At 37.8% G+C, this 24,306-nt stretch overlaps 1 protein-coding gene across 7 annotated transcripts in view; it reads right to left on the bottom strand.

Annotated features, from left to right (window-relative positions):
• rffl (ring finger and FYVE-like domain containing E3 ubiquitin protein ligase) overlaps nt 1-23,839 on the bottom strand; it is a 31,335-nt gene extending 7,496 nt beyond the window's left edge. For 2 of the 7 annotated variants that reach the window (XM_077207672.1, XM_077207676.1), the window contains exons 1-5: nt 23,597-23,802; nt 22,997-23,093; nt 22,819-22,884; nt 4,543-4,731; nt 352-735 (exon numbers count right to left, since the gene is read on the bottom strand). In XM_077207672.1, the coding sequence (XP_077063787.1) occupies nt 352-735; nt 4,543-4,719 (561 nt within the window). In that variant the 5' untranslated portion in view covers nt 4,720-4,731; nt 22,819-22,884; nt 22,997-23,093; nt 23,597-23,802. Of the gene's footprint in view, nt 1-351; nt 736-4,542; nt 4,732-22,818; nt 22,885-22,996; nt 23,094-23,596 lie in introns of all 7 variants that reach the window. The other 5 variants (XM_077207674.1, XM_077207671.1, XM_077207675.1 and 2 more) reach the window with 5 other exon arrangements.
• Nucleotides 23,840-24,306: the final 467 nt, after the last annotated feature.

The following is a 24,306-nucleotide window of genomic DNA, read 5'->3' as shown; positions in this document are numbered from 1 at the left end:
TTCAAATAAATGCTGTTCTTTTGAACTTTCTATTCATCAAAGAACCCTGAAAACTGCATCAGTTTCCACAAAAATATTAAGCAGCAAAAACTTGGATATGGATAATAATAAGAACCATTATTAATAATTGAGCACCAAATCAGCATATTAGAATGATTTTTGAAGGATCATGTGACACTGAAGACTGGAGTAATGATGCTGAAAATTTAGCTTTGACATCACAGGAATAAATTACATTTTACAAGATATTCAAACAGAAAAGTTATTTTAGATTGTAATGTCTCACAATTTGACTTTTCAAACATTACAAAACTTTTGAACGTTATGCAGGACCATTTTATCTTTTTGTACCTGTGCATCTTCTGTTGTTTGAGCCTGAGGTCCCAGTTCGGTCGTGCTGTTGTCCTGCGACAGGCTTGCCGTGTTGACTGGAGTGTAAGGGTCTTCCAGCGGGTCCAAGCGTGTGGTTATTGGGGGAGGAATGTGCGTGTCAGACGGAGGCGTCTGTTGGCCGAGAACCAGCTCGACCAGCTCCTCCTTCTCTCGGCACATCTGTGTGGGGACCCCGTGCAGGTGAAGATACTCCCTCAGATCCTTCACCTTCAGCCTCATCAGCTCAGCTCGCTCGTACGAGATCCCGCGGAAACGCTGGCAAGTGTGGCACAGCCACGGCTGGAGGTCCTGCTGAGTGGAGCACTGGCTGCAGTAGCTTTTCTTGCAGTCCATGCACATGTGCTGCAATGAACAATGGGAGTGTGTGTTTTAAAGCCAGGTTAAGACTGGAACACAATCTCAAATCTTTTTTAAGGAGTGTGTAACACCATTAAGAATTTCGCAGTTGGCACAGGCATTAAAGGGTGTAAGAAGTAGGTCAATTCTAAGCAGATCTACTGTTTGTGTCATTACATCCGATAAACACTGAGCTGTACCGGATAATGCCAAAGCAGTCTGGGAAGTTTCTTCAGGGAATATAAACACATGACTAACATAACTTGACTGTAGTGTTCTGGAAGTCACAATGCCATTCAGTCAGAGTTGTGGCTCATTTCCCTCCTCCTACTTTAATGTCTTAAAGTAATACACATTACTTTAAAATAAACCCAAGAGGAGTGACGACAGTGAGGGCTGAGAGAGGACCAGGCCTGGGACATTTATGTGAGGGACTGCCACTTTACTTTTGTTGTTTATTTTGGTCATTAAAATGATGTTGAACATTCGCTGGTTCCAACCTTGAACATCGTTACACTCACATTTCAGCCTTTATTTCACTTCAGAAAAAAGATGAGTTAAAATGAGGAATTATTATATTTAGATTAATTGAAATTTCATTAAGTCGTCACCTTTTGAAGTTTAATAATCACATCAAGCATATTGCGATTTTTCTGTCCCCAAATTTAATTAAGACCTTTTTTTCCTTCTACCATTAAAGATATTCAAAGACTTTTTAAATTGCCTTAAATATGATAAAACTGAATTTAATACTTTAAGGACTGGCAGGGACCCTGTTATTACCTGTACAAAAGGTAAATTACACTGCTTGATTGCAAACTGGTATCCGTCATCATACTATTTTAATTCATTATCATAATCAAACACACTTGTTTCTATAGCAAATTGTTTTACCATTTACAGAACTTTGTTTTTCTACTAGTTATTTACCCATAGCCACTAATGAATTGAAAGTCCCACTGTTACATGGGTGTGCACATAGAGGAATTGTGATTTATTTATTGTAGCATGTATAGGTGGGGTGAGAAGGGATTTCCCTGATCCTTTAAAGTGGAGTGACGTCATCAGGGATTTCTACCATTTAAACTGCGAGGGCGTTGATGGCGGCTCCCTCTCTTTGTTCGCTGGGTCTCTCTAACCTGATGGCGAGATCTATTTTATCTATTTGACAGGTCTACCTATCTTTTTCAGTAACAGGTGGTGGATTTATTTTTTAGCACACGTTTTGTTATTCAGTTAGATCAGAGGAGGTAAGCAGCTGCACGTAAGACTCACCTGTTGTTATTCTCCTGCAGGTGATTAGGTGTAGTCAGGGGTTTGTTTTCTTTAGCTGCCCTACCGGATTACTTTTATTTAGTTTAGTTTATTGTCATTTAGTTTATTGTCTTATATGTGTGAATTTGAATTAATTGTTGCTTGTTGGATTCTCCTTGTATTAAAAATTCTACTTATTAGTAATTAGACATCAAAACTAATCAATTGCATGCGATTTCTTATATGTTCGGTCCTTGCCTTTTTTAATGTTTTAAATGAGCTGAAGTTGGTTTTGGGCCATAACACCCACGCATTAAAAAAAACAAAACTTTTCTAAACAAGGTGGTTAATGAAGGTGGTCTCAACTTCCGGTTCACACAGTCTTTAAGGCCATGACACAAGGTGACCTAGTTTTTCCAGTTTGCTCCCACCCTTAGCAGTAGTTGGACCCCCGTCAGCGGCTTGAACAGGTGACGCGGTGTCTTTGATGTGGGTCTGAGGCTGGTACATGCTTCTGCACAAGCGTAACATCAATGGAATTTCAGCCTAATTTATAAGAAACCGTTTTGAGCACCAAATTACTGGTGAAGCATAACACTACCCACACACATAAAATTAAGTCCTATAAATAGAGAATTCTCCATTACGGTGTAAACAGGAACCATTGTAATGTCCACAGTGGCAAGCTTTTGCAGGCTAGTGGAGGTGAGCTAGGTAATGTTATATAGCATAAATCCAACATTGGTTAATATGCAGGCATGAAAACGGGTCAGGGGTAAAAAGGTGAGAATGATATGGGATGTGGGGCGATTGTCCGGTCCTGTTGAGGGGGGGGGGGGGGGGGGGGGCATTTGGGGGGCATTTGGGATAGTATGGACATGATCCGACATCTTAAAGTGACAGTGGTTAATAAACCTAATGCGGTCTGTGTCCTTAATATTGGTCAAGCAACACTGTTTGTTAATAGCTTTAAAGATTAATTATATTTAATTCATACAAATAAATATGTCTGCTTGAAAGAATAAATGATGTATGCAAGTAGTTATAAAGAATTTTTTACTTTAGGAAAAGTGTTTTTAATGTTTCTGACTCCCTGCAGCATGTCTGCATTTAATCTTTAATTTAATATTCATCAATCCTACCTTGTAACTGTTACCTTCATGTTACTGTTATTTTTGGCCAGAGATTTGTTGAAGGTTTGGCTGAATTTTGGGATGTTGAAAAGAAAATACAACAACATAATTTCCTGTGTAAAAATTATGTCATGGGATGAGTACTACTGATTTTCAAATTACATTAACAGTAATTAAAAATGAATATATTAACAGTTTAAATAAAAAAGCTGAATTGTGAGTTTGTGTAACTGAAAAATTCAGTTACACAAAAACTGTTAACGGTCAATACTGCTTAGAAGTGAAAAGAAAACAAGCAAATCCGAAAAATCCGAAAGGGCTAAAAATAAATCCAAAAAAACGGAATTTGAAAAATAAAATAAAACGGAATTTGAGAAAAAATAAAACGGATTTCATAGGGCCCTATTTCCATGCACTTGCGCTCCCTTCTGCTACGCGCACCTGATCGCAGTTCACTGAATCTCTGGTACACCGCCCCCCTCCCAACATTTTCTCATCGAATCTGCATGATTCATGTAGGTCACCTATTTTGGTTTCAAAACGGCGAATTTCGCCGAAAGGTGAATGATTTTCATGTCTGAATATGGGATGTTGAAAAGAAAATACAACAACATAATTTTCTGTGTAAAAATTATGTCATGGGATGAGTACTACTGATTTTCAAATTACATTATGATAGTATGCTTTTATACGGGAAGCGTGGTTATTTGGTGATGTCACATAACAGATATCTCTGACTATTGTCGTTACATGATACTATCATCTATTGGCACAACCCTAGTGGGCACTATTGAGCTCTATTCAGAGAACAATACTGGATGTACTTTGTGGATGTTTTACCCACTAGTAAGTCAATAAACTGCTTGCTTTCAAACATCAAAAACTTTCAATCCAATTAAAAACAAACAAACTGGAAACCTGATCCCAATGTTACTCTCTGTAGTTACTCTTATGTAAGGTGCATGTGCTGGAATTCCATGAATGTGAAGTGACAATAGCAGCACTGCTGTAAGGAACTGGTACAATGGCCATGACATCGATATGCACCATTGTACTGTCACTGGAGCCACAGTTTACAAAGTGCATTCTGGACAACTCCCCTCGTGAGTCGAGCAGGGTAGTCATACTGGAGGAGGACGCTCCACACAATGACTCCAGTCACTAACTCAACTTGTATGGTGGCTATAAACTGTAGCTTGAGCCTTTCCCTTATCTGTCAGTGACATGAGGTTGACGTTAAATGCAAAGCATCAACAGGATTCCAAAAGGCACCAATAAATGCACTCACAAATAATGTATATCACCAGTTCAAGAACTACAGTACAACAGTGCTTCACCAAAAAATGTAATACCACTGCTAAAGCTAAACATTACAAGGTTGATTTGTAAGTCAGTTGTGTGAAAATTAGTCATGTCATAGGATTACCTTCCTGGCGAGGCTGTCAAAGCGACCTCCACAGGCCTTGCACGTGTTTTCTGGAGCAGGGGGCGATGGGTAACTGCTGAAGCCTGAGTTTGTGAAGGTCTGATGTTGTGTGCTACTTCTGGTGTCCTCCACAGTGGCATCATCCAGACAGAGCCAGCCGCAGCAGCTGGCCCACATACTACACACCTACTGCAAGAGAAAGAGAGATGCTTAAGTTACACGTAATCGCACCATAAATTAAATCTGCTCAGTCTTCAAATAGAATCAAACCACCTTAGTCCTAGAAGACAACGGATGCACTTTTTCAAAAAGCTAGATTGGTCTTCTTGAATCAATACCCTTGATAGTGAATTAGCGGCATGAAAAAGTTCTTCCAGCATCAGTCAGGGTGGCTGATAAGCGCTCAGCTGGAGTCATTTAGCTGAAGAAGTAGGACTTCCATCATTTATTCAAAGGCTGTGTGCAGTCTAAACCACAGGAGCTGTGCAATACTCCTACTAGGATGACACTGTATCTCTCTCTCACTCCCTATCTCACTCAAAGCCAAATAAAGGCTCTCTGATCCAGTATCACTAACATGGTTATGTCTCTCACCGTTTGGGCCCATTGTGTTGAATCAACTTATTAGCTAAAGGAAAAAGCAATTAAGGTAGGGCTCTATGCGGAAAACGCGAACGGTCATACAATTTTCTTTATTGAACTTTTCTGCATAACAAAGACCAGTGTTTGTGAGTATTAAACCACCACAATGCATCAGCATAAGGAAAGCATCAAGCGCGCTGCAGGGGGCGATATCAGACTCTCGCGTTTCGGGAGTCGGGACAGTTGACGGAATTGTCAATACACATAGTAAAGCTGCCTCACAAAATGCTTACGAGTAACAAAACTGAGTACTTTTTCACAGATTATAGCACTTTAACAGTCAAATACACAGAAAATTATGACAAAATTCTGGTCTTGGCGAGAATCCTCGTAAACACAGCGTCAAATTCGCGCCTACCGCGTCTAGTCATACGCTTGAACACTTTGAATCCATTTGCGCGTCTAGAGCGAAATTGACGCACGTAAAAAAGGAGTATTCGCGTCTATATAAACATAGACATTATAAACTGAAAAGCGGGCCTGTCCCCATTCGCGCCGCAGGAATTTTTTACGCGCGTAACACGTCTTTGCATTGAAATCACTCGCGCCAGACGCTCTATTCGCGTCTGGTGTGAACGCAGCATCAAACCAAGGCATGGATATGTTCCAAAAGTGCTCTCGACGCCGTTCGGAGCACAGGTTATTTCGCTGGTTGCTCTCTTCTTGCCAGATGACGAAGGTTTTACAAGTTGTTTCTTATTGTTTATTTGCTATTCTGCACTAGGTTAGCCCATCAATGGGAACACGGGAACATGTTTAAGTACCTGCAGCATCATACACTCATGTGTAAATGTGTTTTCATGAGGTTTTCAAAAATAAAGCTCTCTTGAGGAAAGTGTACCCCTGTGAAAATATATTCATAATTTATAATATTTATATTCAAGTTCATAGATTTGATATTTATATTGTAGTTGAAAACAACCCTGTGAGAAATTCATAGTAAAGTTCATAAAAAGTAAAAAGTTCATAGAATTAAAATTGATGGAGAAGGTTAGACTATTTCCTTCAGAAAGATCGTTGGTTAGCTAGCTCATTTAAAATATCCTAAACTTTTTTGACCCTGCCTCTTAAAAGAATCGGAATCGAGAATCGTTAGGAACCGGAATCGAAACAAGGAATCGAAATCGGAATCGTTCAAATTCAAACGATACCCAACCCTAGTTATGTCTTAAATAAACATAAGCAGTTGATAAAGAAAACATAAGGATCCATGCACTAGCTCTTAAAGTGACAGACTGTCATTAATGTTGATAAAACAAAAAATTTTGCTTTAATGGTAAGGAATCAGGAGCCTATGCATTTAATTTATACAGGACTAAAATACTATTTTAGATTTGATAACTATATTCAGTTTCTGTAGTATTTCTGAATACTAGTGTTAGCTACCCAAAACCTTTCCTCTTTCATTTGTATCTTTATTCTATTGTATTTATTTGTGCTACTTTTTTAATTTAATTCAAAGATTGAAACAACTTGTGTTGTGTAAACTCTTGAGCAACAAAATTACCCCATTGTAAAAACACAAATACAATGAGTGAGCAAACATATACATACATACATATACAGTGTTTCCCCTAGAAATTTTTCCAGCAGCGGTGCTGTTATGTGCCCAAGGTTGTTACCAAGCCGCGCGTGGTGGGGTCCGGGGGCATGCACCCTGGAAGATTTTTTTTAAAATAACCCCTTAAACCATGACTTCTGGCAAGTTTTGTGGATAGAAATGGACATTTTGAGAAAAACAAATATAACATACCATCAACTGATTCAAGGCATGATTATTGCAGCACGTACCTTGAACTGCAGTCACAAACAGAAACCTTCAGGGTGGGAAATTAGCACCCGCCACCAGCCAATGGCGGGAACTTTTTCAAGGTGGCGGATGACTTTGCCTTGTATACCAGCCACAGTGGCGGGTACATTGTAAAACATATTTTTATTGGTTAATACTTAAAACATTCCTTGTAACCGATTGGACAGCTTTTGTCAAAGAATGCTGTTGCTAAGTAACAACAATAATGCACTTTTGTCGAGTAACTAATTTGATTGGTTTTCAGCGCAGTGCGTGACGGACACAGCGCACAGACACGGCGCTGAACGGACCGTGACACATATAGCTGAGCTGAGGTAGCCTACAGACGAAAGAAAAATGTAAAAAATGTGGTGACATATTCCCGGTGTTAAGAGGCCCGCCGTGGAATCAGCAGTAGCTATGAATCTACAAACTGTTGAGGGTGAAGTAAATAAAAAGAGAAGGTACTTTTCGAACAAGTGGCGCATTGATGACGAAGGGAAAACGAGGGAATGGTTAGCCTACCTTCCCGTCGAACAGTCCATGCACTGTACTTACTGTTGAACCTATGCGTCGTCCGAAAATGCAAACAATTCGTTCGTTAGAGGAACAACTAACCTTAAAATAGAGTCAATAAAAGAGCACGAGTCATCCAAGTCTCATATCAAGTGCACTGCCATACAGCTGGAGCAAAGTGTGGCAATAAAGGCTATCTGCTCTATGCAATCCGCGCAGTTGGACCGAATGAGAATTCTATTCAGAAACGTCCATGCGATCGGCAAAAAGGGCAGACCTTTTCGGGACTACGTTTGGATGTGCAAGTAAGTAAATTACTAACTTGAAGTGTTTTGTGATGGCTAGATAGCTATCGTTTTTTAGTTTAGCGATAGTTTTAGCAGCCGCGAGGATAGGAGCCGATACCGTGGGTGCTCCGGAGCTCGATTACGTGTCAGTTAAACTTTTCATCTCCAATCCTATCTGTATTTGTTAGAAGTGGTCCAGAGTTGAAAGATAGCCTACTTTACGGCTTTATTATCGAGTTAACCCTCTGGGGTCGGCAAACGCGCTGGCGCGTTTTGCTGGATTTTTTTCAAATAGCAGCAAAATACACTTAAATACTCCATCATTTATGGTCATACAGACTTAACTAATATTAAAAAATAAACTGTAAAACAACTATGCATAAAATTCTCTCAAAAATACAAACATGTACATACATGTTGCTCACATATTATGGTAGCCCTGTTTGTGCAGAATAGTGCTTTTTTTTTTAAAGGGCGTGCGCCCGTGACCATCCACGGAGGAAAACAGAAATTGGCGCCTCAGTGCAGCACAACTCATATTGTTAAATGGATAAAACAAATTAGATATTTGTAATGGACGTCAATGTTATCAAAGTCACAGTTCTCATTCTAACTCCTTTCAGAGTGGATGAGCAGAAAGGACTGGTGATTGGGGAAACTTATCAGAACAAGAAGCAGGCCAGGGTTTTCATGCACTATATTGCTGAGGTGTCTTGAAGATGAGAAGGAGACGTTTGAAGATGATGATGACTCTGAAGAAGACTAAAGTGACTTTTTTCACATCACTTTTTATTTATTTATTATGTATTAATTTTGTATTAATATTAAAAAAAATGATTGAAGCAATTCAAAATATGCTAGTGCACTTTCTTTTATAAATTTGAATTCCGGAAAAAGTGGCTGGTAAAAAATATAAGTGGCTGGTAAAATTGGGTTAATTTGGGCAAAAAAGTTAATTTCCCACTCTGGAAACCTTCATTTTATAATTTTAGACAGGATTGTTCATGTTTTCTTTTGTGTTCATTTTCAGCTTGGTAGAAATTGTTTAGGGCAAAAATGAAACGGCACAACCCAGAAAAAGATTATTTACAATGTATTGAAAATGTTATCTTAATGGGAAAGGCCACACCCAATCTGTGAGCACTTCATTTTTCTGGGCTTTTTATAGAAGATCTCTAAGGCTCTTTGGTAATTGAATGATATTGTGCATCACGTATCATCATATTAGAATGATTTCTGAAGGACACCAACAAGTTTAGTAGACTCATCTGAAAAATTAAATATGATTTAACGTTAACTATCAGGACTATGAGCAGTAGGTGATACTTCCTCGTCTTCATGGAGAGCGCAGTTTGTACCGCTTTCTCCTTTCCACAAGCGCTTGCTCTCCCGTGGCGTCTGTCGTTGCTATGCAACCATGAACAGAGGCGCGCTTGAAAAAACGAGCGCGCCGGCCGCATTTGAAATAATGAATTTGCACGCGCAAAAAACGTGCAATGTTAACGGCCCCTTATGGCAACGTGACATTAGTCTAATCGAAAATATTTCCATATGTGGCTCTTTTCTCCTTGTTAACAAGGGGATTCAGAGCCACCGCATGCAGCGCTGCCGGTCGCCATGACAGTGTTTTAGGTGTGTAAGTGAATGAAGTGAATGTCGTGATATTACTGATCATGGAAAGATTTTGCAGCCGCGCTGCGCCGCTGCTGAATACATTGTAGGGGAAACACTGATATATATATATATATACACATATACATACACACACACATACCATTTGTTAAAAAAAACATTTTAAAATCACAACTTAAAATGCTAATCGGTTTAACTTGAAGAAATTGTGACAAATATATTAATGTTGCACAGTACAATTTTGCTGTCTCAAAGTAATAACATTAACACTACTAATAATACATTTATATTAAAACTAGGGAAATAATCACAATTTCATAGAAATAATTTAAAAAAATGTATAGCCTATTAAAATTGTTTTTCATGAATTCAATTAATTAGACATGCTTTTTGATTATTAAAATTTAATTAAACTATTAAAATGGAATAAAACTTAATCAAAAAACACAATATGGTCAAAATAAAACAACGCCTCTCTAGAGTAATTTTTTTCTATTTGACAATCGAGTTACGGTCATTGAATGGCTTTCCTGAGACATACGTTATGTGACACTGTTCACACGAGACATGATACATTTCAGTAAGTGTTACTATTTCAACATTCCTTCTGATATTCATTCATGTTTATTTTGTGACAACTACAAGTAAAGAGAAAGAGACGATCGGTCAAACTGGGACTTATTTTCATATAACAAAAAAACAAAGCACAACGTTTACTGCAATTATTGAATGGGATGTGTGCTAAAAAAATAGCCTAATGTTCAATCAGTGAAGTTTGGTTTACACATCAACAGACTAAAAGATTGATTCTTGATTTAAGAATTTATACCATTTCAATGAAGCTTGCTTAAAAAAAGGAGTATATTTGTCAACCCAGCCCTGATATAGTAGATTCAAAAAAAATATTTTTTAAAGTTTGTCATTGGCCCTTACCACAATAGTGCCATACACGTACAATAAAAACTTAATTCTTAAACGCATACAATGAGTATAAAACCTTATGGATTCCTTCCACTTTTAAATAGGAAACCAAAACTTGCATCCATGCTGAAAAAGACACACACAAAAAATCCCCAAAACCAAACAAACAATTCACATTACATGGTGTCAGCAAACATGTGCAAAGTTCAAAACAACAAATGCTCTCACAGTCCCCACTGACCAGCTGACTGGACATTGTTACTGCTGGGCTGTCATAAAACACCCCAGCCCCCCCTTTAACCCCTCAGGCCTGTAGTGTCAGTACACCCAAACGCTCCCTAGTAACAGACCAACAATAGCTGCACTGTGGCTAGACAACACACACACACACACACACACACACACTGAGAATCCCTCAACAGCAGGAGGATGCTTGTAATGCCTGGAGTTACCGGTGACGGGTCACATGGTTAAGGGCAGAGTGGAATTGGAAATTACCCATTAGGTTTGACCACCACAGAGAAAGAATTTGAAGTATGGGAAGGATAGGAATATTTTGAAAAGTTTTAAAGCTAACATTTCTGGTGCAGGTCTATACAAACCGGTGTTTCACACTTCCAGAGCTGGAGTGTCCGTTGGGAATTGTGTTAATGTATAATCGTTTGTTTGCCTTTAAATAGAATGCTTAAATATAATGTGTTTGAATGTTGAATTTGGGTTTAACGCTTTATTTGACCAAGGGTTTATTAGTCACTACAAGTTCAGCATCTGAGACCCGCCTCTTAAGTAAAGTAACCAACCTGTACATAACCCAGGACTTACTAGCAGTGCTCCGTAAAAACAAGATGTGCATATTCTGAGAGAAATACCAGTGCTTGCAAGACAGCAAAAGAATTTTAAAAAAGCCAGAGAAGCCGAGGGAACAGAGAAAGATATCTCTATTCCGGACTTGTGCACAAACTGACTTGCAATCATTTCCCTAAATGTTATGTGTGTGGAAATATTACAAAGTCTGTAAACAGGACGTTAAGACAGGCCAGAGACGGGACACGCTGAAGACGGACGAAGAGAGGAGAACAAAGACGTGCCAGCACAACAACCTCGTTGTTCGCAATGCTCGAAATACTGGAAGAAAAAATATACGTTTAGAATTTAGGGTGGGGGTTTATACTAATGTATATCTGAAGGGGACTGACTGTCTTCAGAAAAGTTTTGATGGCATTTTTTTCCCTTTTACCTCCTTTTACAGGTGTTGAACCAAAAATCTGAATTTTTGAGATTTTAATATGCAAACGACACATTTCTGAGCCCTTTATTAAACAGAAATTTGCTGTTGGTGTATTAGCCTAAAACAACATGCTCGCCCGATTGTTTATCTAAATAGCCCTATGTTGTTAGAAATTACTGTTTACCAGGTTTTAGGTCATTTCCTTGATTTAATTTTTTTGTGTCTTTTTTTAAATTAAAACTAACATCATGAAGTATGATTTTTTTTTTTACTTTGAGCAATTCTGGAGCTATAATTGACTCTTCTTAGGAGCATATCAAACAAAACAGCTCCTTGGAAAAAATTAAATGTAATTTTTTAGTAGTTATAAACAAAGGTTTATTTTAATTCAGATTAGTTTGAGGGCAGCAATTGTATTCATAATGTCAAAATAAAACCGACGTAATATTACTTGAAGGCATTATAGCCTATTATTCCTGCCAATCTTCCATGTTTGCAGTTAGTGTTACTACAGTAAATCCATGGTGAATGTTGCTGATCTGTGGACACTGGATAGTTCATTCATGGCACAATGTTTCTTTCTGGTTTCCACGTCAGTGCTGTTTGATCCATTAATAACGGAGAAATGTGAATGTTTCTCACTAGATCTCGCAGGAGTCGCAGCGATGTCATTACTTCTGTGGCAAATTCAAATGCTTCCTTTACTGGATCTCTTTCCAGTACTGGAAAGACTGGAGCGCTGTGTAGTAACAGTGTCGCTTGATCAAGATCGACTCGCGCTACTTTGGTCCAAACTGATAAACGGTCCGTCAACCACACAATAACGAACAGTTTCGTTCCGCTTGCATTACGTTTGCCATTTAATGTTGGGCAATGTTGTTGTGGCTCTGGCGGATTATGAGCGCGCTTACCACGCGGCTACATTTGAAAGAACGGAATTTTGGTCGGCAGGAAAAATGGCCTACACCCAAAAAAAAAAAACTCCCCGGTTCTACACGATTCACGTAAATGACCCAATTGACCAAGAAAACGGTGATTGTCGCCGAAAAGCGACAAGTTTGCAGGTGTGACATAGACATAGATTAGATAATTTTGTTGTGCTTTTCCTTTGTACCTTGCAATGCTTTAAAACTGTGTCTTTTGTTATAATTTGTTGAATATGTAACTGCACGCAACAACTGAAATAAATGTATTTGTGGAAATAATATTTTTGTAACATACAATATGCAACATTTTCCTAGTTCTCTGCTTGTGAACGGTCTGCAGTTGTAAAAGTCATAGTGCTGAAAAAAAAATGTGTTGCTGAAATTTCAATGATTTTTCATAGGCCTATTTCCAATAAAAATTATTTAAATATTTTACAAAAAGATATAAATTTACAAATTCCAGTTATCACAAGGTTCCACTTTTACTTTGAAACCAAAATTCCAGAACATCTACACTGATTTCCAATAGAAGAGCAGACATAGAATATTCTTAAATACATGAACCAACTATCATTTAATTTATTCATTGCTATATTATTTTATCTTACGACAATTTGAAACTGTGTCATCTGTGGCGATGACTGAAATAAAGTCCACAACCATATCAGTGGCATAATAAACATTTTGCAACCTGATGTTTCTCTCTGTCATGTGTTCTTTCTTTGACTGTGTTGGATGATACGTAGGGCTGTAACGATACACCAAACCCACGATTCGATTCGTATCACGATTTTTGACCCACGATTCGATTCGTATCGCGATTCTATCACGGGGGCGGGGCTTGAGGGGGCGGGGCTTGTGGTGAAAAAAAGAGATTTTGAGAGAAGAAAAAAAATACCGCTATTTTTATTAAATAACATTAGGAAAAACCTGTATAATCTAAACACCAAAGAACAATAATAACTATGCAAATTATTATACTATACGGCAGTGTAGGCTGCTGCTTTTGGGCTGTGTTCTGTACTCCAACTAAATTGATTTCGGGATGGTGCCGTAATATGCATCTGCATGTTGGACGTGTTGCCGGTCAATTGAGGATTAATTTAATGCACTTTCTGAGAATTTATATTTCAAGTTTTGGCTGCAAATTTCACGTCCATAATGCTGAAATTGCCAAATTTTAAATAATTTATCCTCAACTAGTTTTGTGGTGTAGGTCTACGTAGGCTATTTTATAATGTTAACTTCAAATAATACTAATAGTAATTTAAAGATGTGGTAGTTCTCATGGGCCTGAGGGGAGGGGAGGGGGGGAGGAGGGGGAGGGGGGATCCCCCCTTTAGATGATTCTCATGGGGGGGATTTTTTTTGTTTGAGGGGAGAAAGGGGGGGCATTTTTTCCAAACAAAATTATTACATTTATCTTGCCTAAATGTTTGCGCTCATTGCATTTTTACAATGGGGTAATAGCCTATTGTTGTTAAGAATTTACACATCACAAGGAAGCTTGATTTAAATTGTTTAATTAAATTGAAAAAAGTAGCACAAATAAATACAATAGAATAAAGATACAAATAAAGACAATTAAAGAGAAAAGTTTTTGAATAGGTCTAACACTAGTATTTATATACAGATACTGAATAAAGTAATCAAATGGAAAATAACACTGGGTAGTATTTTAGTCCTGAATAAATTAAATACATAGGCTATTAATCCTGATTCCTTTAACTTAAAGCCATCTTTTGTTGTTTTGACAACAAAATTAATGACAGACACATATGGCTGCCGTCACTTTAAGAGCTAGTGCACGGATCCTGTGTTCATACTGGCATGCGTTTTATGTTTATTAAAGACAAAACCGACTATAGCCTATTTAGAGTATAGCCTACTCACAAAGACCGAAATTGACAATTTTGCGTGTTAAAGCAATATAATCCGCGAAAAATAGTTACTAGCCAGCTGTTTTTGAGGCGGATTTTCTATGAATGTGCGCATAGAAAATAATCTCAGAGAGCGCGCGAGCACTGATTAGTTTAAAATCGCTTGAATGTTTAAACTGGTAAGACTTAAAAAGACTTCAGTCACGATGCACTGCTGGCCCGATTGTGCAAGTGAATATTCCGTCATGTCCCGACCTTACAGTCTATGGTCCCGACTCCAAAACCCGAGTGTGTATTATCGCCGCAGCTCTTAATGCCTGCCTTGCACAAAACATTATGAGAAGAGATAGAAGACGCGCGGCACCGCTGAACACTCACGCTGTTTGTGAAATTGCGTCTGGAAGATAGTTGTTAAAAGAATGATTTTATTTTATTATCTGTGTGGATTACGATTGCGGGAATTTCCCACATTATAAATGGGAGACCTGCGGGAATGATTAGAATTATGCGCTATACCCGCGCCGAAATTCGAGCCCTGGTTCTGGACAGGAAGGATAACTCTGGGAGTTGGAAGGGGTGTGATCGCGATTCTGCCTTCTCACATCGCGATACAGGATCGTGGACCTGAGTATCGCGATTTCGATTTTATATCGCGTATCGTTACAGCCCTAATGATACGCAATGATGATCATTGATACAAACATGATCTATTTTGTTGCACAAACACTTATTCAACATTTTTTACAAGTCATAAAGTTCCATAAACATTTATGTTATGAACTGGGCTTCAATTAGAGACGGGAGTAATGAGCTCTAAAATCACAAGAATTTTTTTTTATTAAAACAGAAAACAGTTGGTAAAAATATTTCACAATATTGCAGTTTTTTTTATTGGCGACCAATGACCATAAAGAACCTTACTAGTACCAAAATTTTGAACAGTATTGAAACATTTAAAATATATATATATATATATATATATATATATATATATATATTTGTTACATTATTTTGCCAGTATGCATATTTGTAAATATATATATTTTTTGGGAACATCAAATTGGTTGCTTATTCTATTCTGTAAAAGAACGAGAAGTATTTCTCATTTACAGTAGCCCAGTTGTATCAAATGTAATTTTTACACCATGCCCATAGAATTTTGTATCATCAAAATTGTACTTGTAATGTATTAAAGCAACACATTCATCTTAAGTTATTTGGCTTGTATTTACGAAATTAACAATAATTTAAAGGGGTGGTATAATGCCCCTTTTTACAATATGTAAAATAAGTCTCTGTTGTCCCCAGAGTGTGTATGTGAAGTTTTAGCTCAAAATGGCCCAAATTATTTTTTACACCATGTTAAAATAGACCCATTTTGAGGGTCAGTAAAAAACGTGTCGTTTCATGTGTCCCTTTAAATGCAAATGAGCTGCTGCTCACAGCACAAAGGGCGGAGCTTCAAGAGCTTGTGTGTGTGTGTGTTAGCAGCTCGGATTACCTCACGCAGACAAGCACTAAAGTGTCAAAAACTGTTCTGCCTTTTATGTTTAAACTGGAGTCGTACAATGATGGAGAGACTCAAAAAGAAGTGACAACATGTAGAATGCAAGAGGACATTCCTGAATGGTTAGTTGATGAATTTATGTTGCTGATGTGGAGTTAACTATCTTCAAGTTTCCCATTAGCATATTCTGTCATGATAACCTATAAATCACTCGTGACCACGCGCAGTTTCATTTACATCACACACACACACTTTGTTTTGCCTATATGAGGACACTAAAGCATGAACTTCATCTCCAGACTCTAGATCCACTTTGAAAGTCACTTTGTGAGGATTTAACCGCTTCATTTGAGAAAAACTATTGTCATGTCAAACACACAGAAACTCAAAGGTCTTCATGGCAACCCGTCAAAATAAAAGTTTGGTTTAACTTGACAGAAATATATAACTGTTGTACAGTAGAATTGAGATAAGTCTCAATGTAATAATACTAAGACTAATACAAATAAATTGTCATCAGGCATAAAAAAGTTTGGTTCCAGTTGGTTGTAAGTTGAGGTCATGGGTCGGTAGGGACTTTTTTTTTTCTCTCCAGTGGCGGCAAGGTGTAGGAAGGACATTATTATTATTTTTTATTTTAATTTACAGTAGCGATGGATAAGCTACTCTATTTTTTCATAACATAGCCTACTTGTACATGTACTCTACCACCTTGTGTGTCCCAGCATGTTACACACACACACACACATGCTGATTTTAAATGTGTGCTCGGGGGCAAACGTGGTTGCCTTATTGTAAAGTGTTTCCGATTAGTTATACAACGATTCAGACGTCCCGTGAGTTCAGCGTTGGAAAGATCAGTTGTTTTTAACTATTCATTAAAACGAATCGGTTCAAATGAGTCATTAGTTCGCGAATTGGACGTGTCATTATCGGACGTGTGCGCGTTGTGTGATTATCCCGGCGTAAGGACATCCCACAAGATTTGTGTCATCACAGAAAACATTTCATCACTGGATAGTTTTTTCGTTTATTTAAAGTGTGGTTTAAATGTCAGCTGAATGTGTGGAACGCTTTTCAGAGAAGATAAGACAACGTATTTCAGCACAATTCCCACCCAGCGGTAATTCAGGAAAAAATAAATCTCCGAATGCTCCACATTAGGCTAAACTTTAGTCTTCCGACCTTGCCATCGTGTCGATTTATTTTCATTAATATGTGCGAGGGAGAAAGAGCAAGACAGTGCTTAGTTTTGAGACGGTGAAGCCTATACTTTCGCCTGGCTACGCAGAGAGAGTGCGCGCGCATCTACATGACAACAACGATGTGTGAACGCCCGTGGCTGCCTCGTTTGTTAGCATTGCTGCAGGACAACAGGCTATACAAATACGGTGCTGTACAAAAACATAAATTATAGTTCGCCTCAAAGTTTTTTATTTGTGTATTTATTTAATTTGTATTATTTCTTCCCCAAGCTCATAAAATAAATGTGGGTCGCACATAAATTGACAGGGTCGGTCGTAGGGCTGTAACGATACACCAAACCCACGATTCGATTCGTATCACGATTTTTGACCCACGATTCGATTCGTATCGCGATTCTATCACGGGGGCGGGGCTTGAGGGGGCGGGACTTGTGGTGAAAAAAAGAGATTTTGAGAGAAGAAAAAAATACCGGTATTTTTATTAAATAACATTAGGAAAAACCTGTATAATCTAAACACCAAAGAACAATAATAACTATGCAAATTATTATACTATACGGCAGTGTAGGCTGCTGCTTTTGGGCTGTGTTCTGTACTCCAACTAAATTGATTTCGGGATGGTGCCGTAATATGCATCTGCATGTTGGACGTGTTGCCGGTCAATTGAGGATTAATTTAATGCACTTTCTGAGAATTTATATTTCAAGTTTTGGCTGCAAATTTCACGTCCATAATGCTGAAATTGCCAAATTTTAAATAATTTATCCTCAACTAGTTTTGTGGTGTAGGTCTACGTAGGCTATTTTATAATGTTAACTTCAAATAATACTAATAGTAATTTAAAGATGTGGTAGTTCTCATGGGCCTGAGGGGAGGGGAGGGGGGGAGGAGGGGGGAGGGGGGGGGGCATCTAACCCTTTAGATGATTCTCATGGGGGGGATTTTTTTTGTTTGAGGGGAGAAAGGGGGGGCATTTTTTCCAAACAAAATTATTACATTTATCTTGCCTAAATGTTTGCGCTCATTGCATTTTTACAATGGGGTAATAGCCTATTGTTGTTAAGAATTTACACATCACAAGGAAGCTTGATTTAAATTGTTTAATTAAATTGAAAAAAGTAGCACAAATAAATACAATAGAATAAAGATACAAATAAAGACAATTAAAGAGAAAAGTTTTTGAATAGGTCTAACACTAGTATTTATATACAGATACTGAATAAAGTAATCAAATGGAAAATAACACTGGGTAGTATTTTAGTCCTGAATAAATTAAATACATAGGCTATTAATCCTGATTCCTTTAACTTAAAGCCATCTTTTGTTGTTTTGACAACAAAATTAATGACAGACACATATGGCTGCCGTCACTTTAAGAGCTAGTGCACGGATCCTGTGTTCATTATACTGGCATGCGTTTTATGTTTATTAAAGACAAAACCGACTATAGCCTATTTAGAGTATAGCCTACTCACAAAGACCGAAATTGACAATTTTGCGTGTTAAAGCAATATAATCCGCGAAAAATAGTTACTAGCCAGCTGTTTTTGAGGCGGATTTTCTATGAATGTGCGCATAGAAAATAATCTCAGAGAGCGCGCGAGCACTGATTAGTTTAAAATCGCTTGAATGTTTAAACTGGTAAGACTTAAAAAGACTTCAGTCACGATGCACTGCTGGCCCGATTGTGCAAGTGAATATTCCGTCATGTCCCGACCTTACAGTCTATGGTCCCGACTCCAAAACGCGAGTGTGTATTATCGCCGCAGCGCTTGATGCCTGCCTTGCACAAAACATTATGAGAAGAGATAGAAGACGAGCGGCACCGCTGAACACTCACGCTGTTTGTGAAATTGCGTCTGGAAGATAGTTGTTAAAAGAATGATTTTATTTTATTATCTGTGTGGATTACGATTGCGGGAATTTCCCACATTATAAATGGGAGACCTGCGGGAATGATTAGAATTATGCGCAATACCCGCGCCGAAATTCGAGCCCTGGTTCTGGACAGGAAGGATAACTCTGGGAGTTGGAAGGGGTGTGATCGCGATTCTGCCTTCTCACATCGCGATACAGGATCGTGGACCTGAGTATCGCGATTTCGATTTTATATCGCGTATCGTTACAGCCCTAGTCGGTCGGAAACCAGAACCAAAATTTTTTTTTTATGCCTCAAAACTTAATTTTTTAAGGAATAATCAAAAAATTTCTTCCATGTTTTAATTTTAACAGTAAAGCACACATTTGTTTAATTTCATATGAATAAAATAAATTAAATTAATATTTTATTTCTTCATTTGATTACCAGAATAAACAACATTGAAAAAAAAAACATGAAGAAAAAAAACATTATATAATTTTTTTTAAAATGTCTTATAAGTTTAATAATGGTTTAAGTTTCATGATTTCAATTAATTAGACATGCTCTTTAATTTTATGGTGTAAAACAGGTCTGGCAGAGAGCTTTATTACTCAGCTTCTGAAGGCTATGACAACACCACGTATCCGTAACGCACCGCTCTGCGACACTAGTAGTTTCGGGGTCTACCACCCCCCCTGAAAAAAATCCTAGAGGAAACATCGCAGGTTATAAAGGTGTATACAATCTATACAAGTTGAAGTTTGCTGTGATTTATCCTATAAACAAAGTGAATGCCTGCAATCATTCAGACAGGGGCGAATGCACAAAACATGCAAACTAATAAAAACAATAGGCTATCACGGTTATGAAACGGTAAACAATGAAAGTTCATGGATTAGTTTGCACGACGACAATGAAACTATTTACTTTTTTTTATAATCCGTTAAACTTGCTGAGATACAAGGAGCGTGAACTAAAATTCTCAACTCCACGCGCATGTCTGGGAAATAAGGGTGGGGGGAAAAAATCGATTCTTAGATGCATCGCGATGCGGACGTGGACGATTCTGAATCGATTCACTAATGTCAAAAATCGATATTCAAAAAAAAAATCATTTTTTTAGATATACATTTATAATAACGTAATATTGACGGAACGCAAAGACGGAACTCTGAAGCGCGGAAGTGCAGTGCCAAGACCGTCTGTCTGTGGCGTGTGCACATAAAAGAGACGCGATGGCTGAGCACGAAATCCAAACACCCTCCTCGTTAAAAGCTGACGTGTGGAAATATTTTGGCTTCTATGAAGTTGAAGGGGGAAAGGAGCTGGACAAGAGCCACACTAGTTGTAAGCTTTGTAGAATAAAACTAAAATATTTCGGAAACACAACAAATATGAGAAGCCATATGACACGTTTCCACCCAGAGGAGGAAAAACACTCGGCTGTAACACGGGTCGTTGTTATATTATTAATTTACTACAAGTATGCTGCTAGTTCAGGCAAACATTTATTTTCCTGTTGGTTCTTTGCAATGTTAATAAAATATATTGTACGTTAATTCTTTATGGGTCATTACTTTGTACTTTTAAAGCAAAGTATTTATATTCACACAAACACACACACACACACACACACTCAGATAATCGATAATCGGTTTAGCATTGAATCGAATCGTGAGGTGCCTAGAGATTCCCACCCCTACTGGGAAACTCATGAATATTCATGTAAGCTCCGCCCACTGAAACCGAAAATCTCAAAATCCAAAAATCTCGTAACACCAGCAGCCAATCACTTACATTCTGTGACATTGATAAATCGGAAGAACGAAATTGCTCTGAAAAATGCAAAAATAACCAATTTCAATTTGTTGATCAAATTTATGCTTTTAAGGCTGGAACACACCAAACCGACGCCGACCAACTATCGCTGATGAAAGCCGACTGTGTTGTCGCCTCGCGTTGCGGTAAAAAGCTGTACTTGAACACACCAAGAGAACTACTGCCGACTGTTGATTAGAATGCGCGTTCTGCGCCTGTGTGTAAATGAGACAACTGTCTATTTCTGCAGATATATGGGTCTATATTCGTCATTCAAAAAGGGAAACCGAAGATGCAGGCTGCAGATACACATACCGTAAACAAAGCAGTGTGTGCTTACCGTTTTGAATATCAATCCTGCTAAACACTTTCTTTATTCCACTCCGCTCATGTTAATATTTAAATATTTGCCAAGGAACACTAGGTAAGATGTAACATAAGAACAGCCTTTTATCTGTAGCGTTTTGACTTCTTTGCTCGCTGTTTTGCTATTATTCTCGTGCACTGACTCGTTCAATAAGCGGAACAGCCAATCAGAGTTCCCTCTTTCCCCGACGGCGATTCAACATGTCGAATCGGCCCGAAACAAAGCCGACGAATACCAATTTCAGCCAACGGTGGGGAACAAACTGAGAAAACTTAGTCGGCCGACGCACAAAAACTGCCCGACAGCTTGGCGTGTTCCAGGCTTTAGTGTTTTCAGTGATGTGCAGGCTGTAGCCTTACATACTGCAGCTGTTCACATCTCAAAAATGTGTTTTAGGGTTTCATGACCCTTTAAATCATACACGTGTAGCATCTTTGTTTGGATCATGATTCAATTCAGTGTTTGCCTCCAATTGACCCTTCGCAAAGACCCGCCCCCCTTAGTTACTGTCGCTATGTCCGACAAGCTACGCCGCTCTCACGCACACACCATGTTCTCACGCAGTGAAAAATACATCACGGATCAGAGCGGATACTGATAATACGCTGACAGACAGGAAAGACCAGGTTACTTTTCGGTTACTTTTGATATGAAACATAATAAACAAAGTCTCACCTTTCAAATTTGGTCATTTTTAAAAAGAAATTTAAACAATAAATACCGTTTTGTGGCTCTTTAATGTGTCGTGACAGATCGCTGTAGAGCCTCAGTTAAAGATGCTCGTGAACCGATAATCTCTTCCTTCTAGTTAATTTATAGCATCAAATAAACATGAATGAACATAAGAAGGAATGTTGTTTTAACCGCGGAAAGGCGTCAGTATATTCAGTTTTTCAAGTTCAAATCCTCCCATGTTAATCTACTAACTCTCCTGACTGCTTTGTCGGACAAAATGGCGGACGGCGAAGTATGATTGGTCAGATCACCTGTCAATCAAGCTCCCTGCGAAGGGTCAATTTCAAATGGTTAAATATATTTAGGTCAGTTTGGCCTGTAGAGCAAATAAACAACAACTTTTGCTTAAAGGAAAAAATGGCAACTGGTATTCGGCCAATTTGCTTGTAAAAAAAAAAAAAAGGAATCAGCCATGAACAAAACATCATCTCACCGTTTTCAAAAAGTATTATTTTTCAACAAAAGTATATATTTTTAAATATCATAAATTATTAATTCATAAACACAATTATGTTTTTGAGGAGTCAACCCATTTTAAGGGATTTTATACCTTGGCTTGAACTAAACTTGCCTTTTCATATAAAGGTCAAATTTTCTGATATTTAAAAAAATTACAGTAATGAGGCGCCGATAGCATGATTGCATTTCCAATTTGTCTGTATATAATATAATAAATCATCATAAAATAGTATGCCATTTGGTTTTCTTTTGAAGAATTTCATTAGTTTAGTAAGTTTAATGAGGCTTTTCCCCCATTCATTATGATTTCAGGACAACTGTACAACCCTGAGTTTATTTTTTGTACACTATGCTCTTGGAAAAATATATTATTTTAATTCAGCGAATAAAACCATTGTCTTTTAAACAAAAAGGTCTATTAAAGTAATTGCATGTATGAATAGCACTTTTAATGTACTTTTAGGATAAAACAGCATCAGTAAACGTTGAATTACTGTTCATACCTTGAAAAGGAGTAAGTGAAGTGTATACTGTGACGTTCAATGATATATAATCCAAGCCGTTGCCATCTATAAAGAGAAAAGGAAACAGCACAGTAACACGTTTATGAGTAACATTTACTGGATTTGCTGGTACACATTCTCCTTTTACGCAAGAAGCAATGGAGAATATGGATCACACCTTCCTCTCTGTTTGCAAATCTACGTCGCAACTCAAAGCTCACACAATGACTTCGCAACCTCAAACATCCGTGTGTCAGATCTCTCTGAAGCTTCCTCTTTAAAACAGGAAAGCAATTGTTCACCAAGACCAAATGGTGCCGTAGAAAAGTATAAAGAGCGTATAAACATTTTCACAATAACGTTACGTAGAGTATTAGAATGATATAGTAGTCTTTATACACTTACTCAAAGTGTGTATACTTATTAATATAATCAGGATTATAGTTCAAGCTATAGTGACTAAAACAAACTTTCACCAAGTCACAGTATTAGTATAACGTTAGTAATCTGAACTTTAGACTAGTTTTATATTTTTTGAAGTATCATCATAGACTGGGAGTATCATGCGACACATTCACAAGCGGTCACGAGCGCATAAAACAAGACTAAAAGTTGAATCGCGTAAAGTACAGGGAAAACGTTTATGTTACATCGTTCAAAACTTTCAAGAGTTATATTAGTGTGAGTATAACGTTAAGTGAACGAGAGCAGAGTTTGTTTCAGACCTAACTTGCTCTCTTTATTCTGTCGAGAGCTAACGTTACGTTATTAAACTTACCTCAAATGAAACGAAGGCGCTCGAAAACCGCAGCCGCAGATGTTGAAAACGCTGTATTGATCAATAATCCTTCCCGAACAAATAAAGACATTGGGAAAAGACTTTCAGCTCTTCATTTTATGGTCGTTTTTTGGATGAACACACTTTTGGTGTTTCGAATTACGCGAAGTTCGTTAGTGACGTTCCGGTTAGTGTGTACTGTCTGTGTCTGGAGCGCGAGCACGTCGTCTTATTTTAAAAGACGAGAACGCGCACGTCGATCATCAACTAGTTTGACGCACCCATTTTAAAGTTACGAGCCACTGACCATTAAATATAAAATAAATATTTTGTTGTTGTTGTGAATTCTCTGTAAGTAAAAAAAACAATAATAATTAAAAAAAATCTTTTTTTTTTTAAATCTGAGACTAGGGAGCACCTGCCGTTTCAAAAACCGAATTAAAATGTTTTCTTTATTTGAGATATTCTAACACTAAAACCAATATATTAAATAATATATTACTCAATAAATTGGTACATGACCAACAATTGGAAATACTACCTACCTCTCAAGTAGGCCTACTGATTAACTGCAAATGAGATTGGTCCATTCTGGCCAGTGCTGAGAAAAATAACATGTATCACATGACCCCGTCTCTGGGCCAGGACAATCATTTATACCTGGAAAACTTCAATATCAGTTTAATTTTAAACATTGAACCCAACCAATT

The sequence above is a fragment of the Siphateles boraxobius genome, unplaced genomic scaffold (genome assembly GCF_051911475.1).
Source record: "Siphateles boraxobius isolate OS27281-9 unplaced genomic scaffold, OSU_SipBor_1 6, whole genome shotgun sequence".
Classification (NCBI taxonomy): domain Eukaryota; kingdom Metazoa; phylum Chordata; class Actinopteri; order Cypriniformes; family Leuciscidae; genus Siphateles; species Siphateles boraxobius.
Note: the sequence above shows the minus strand (reverse complement) of the source record. Positions and strands in the feature narration are given on the sequence as shown.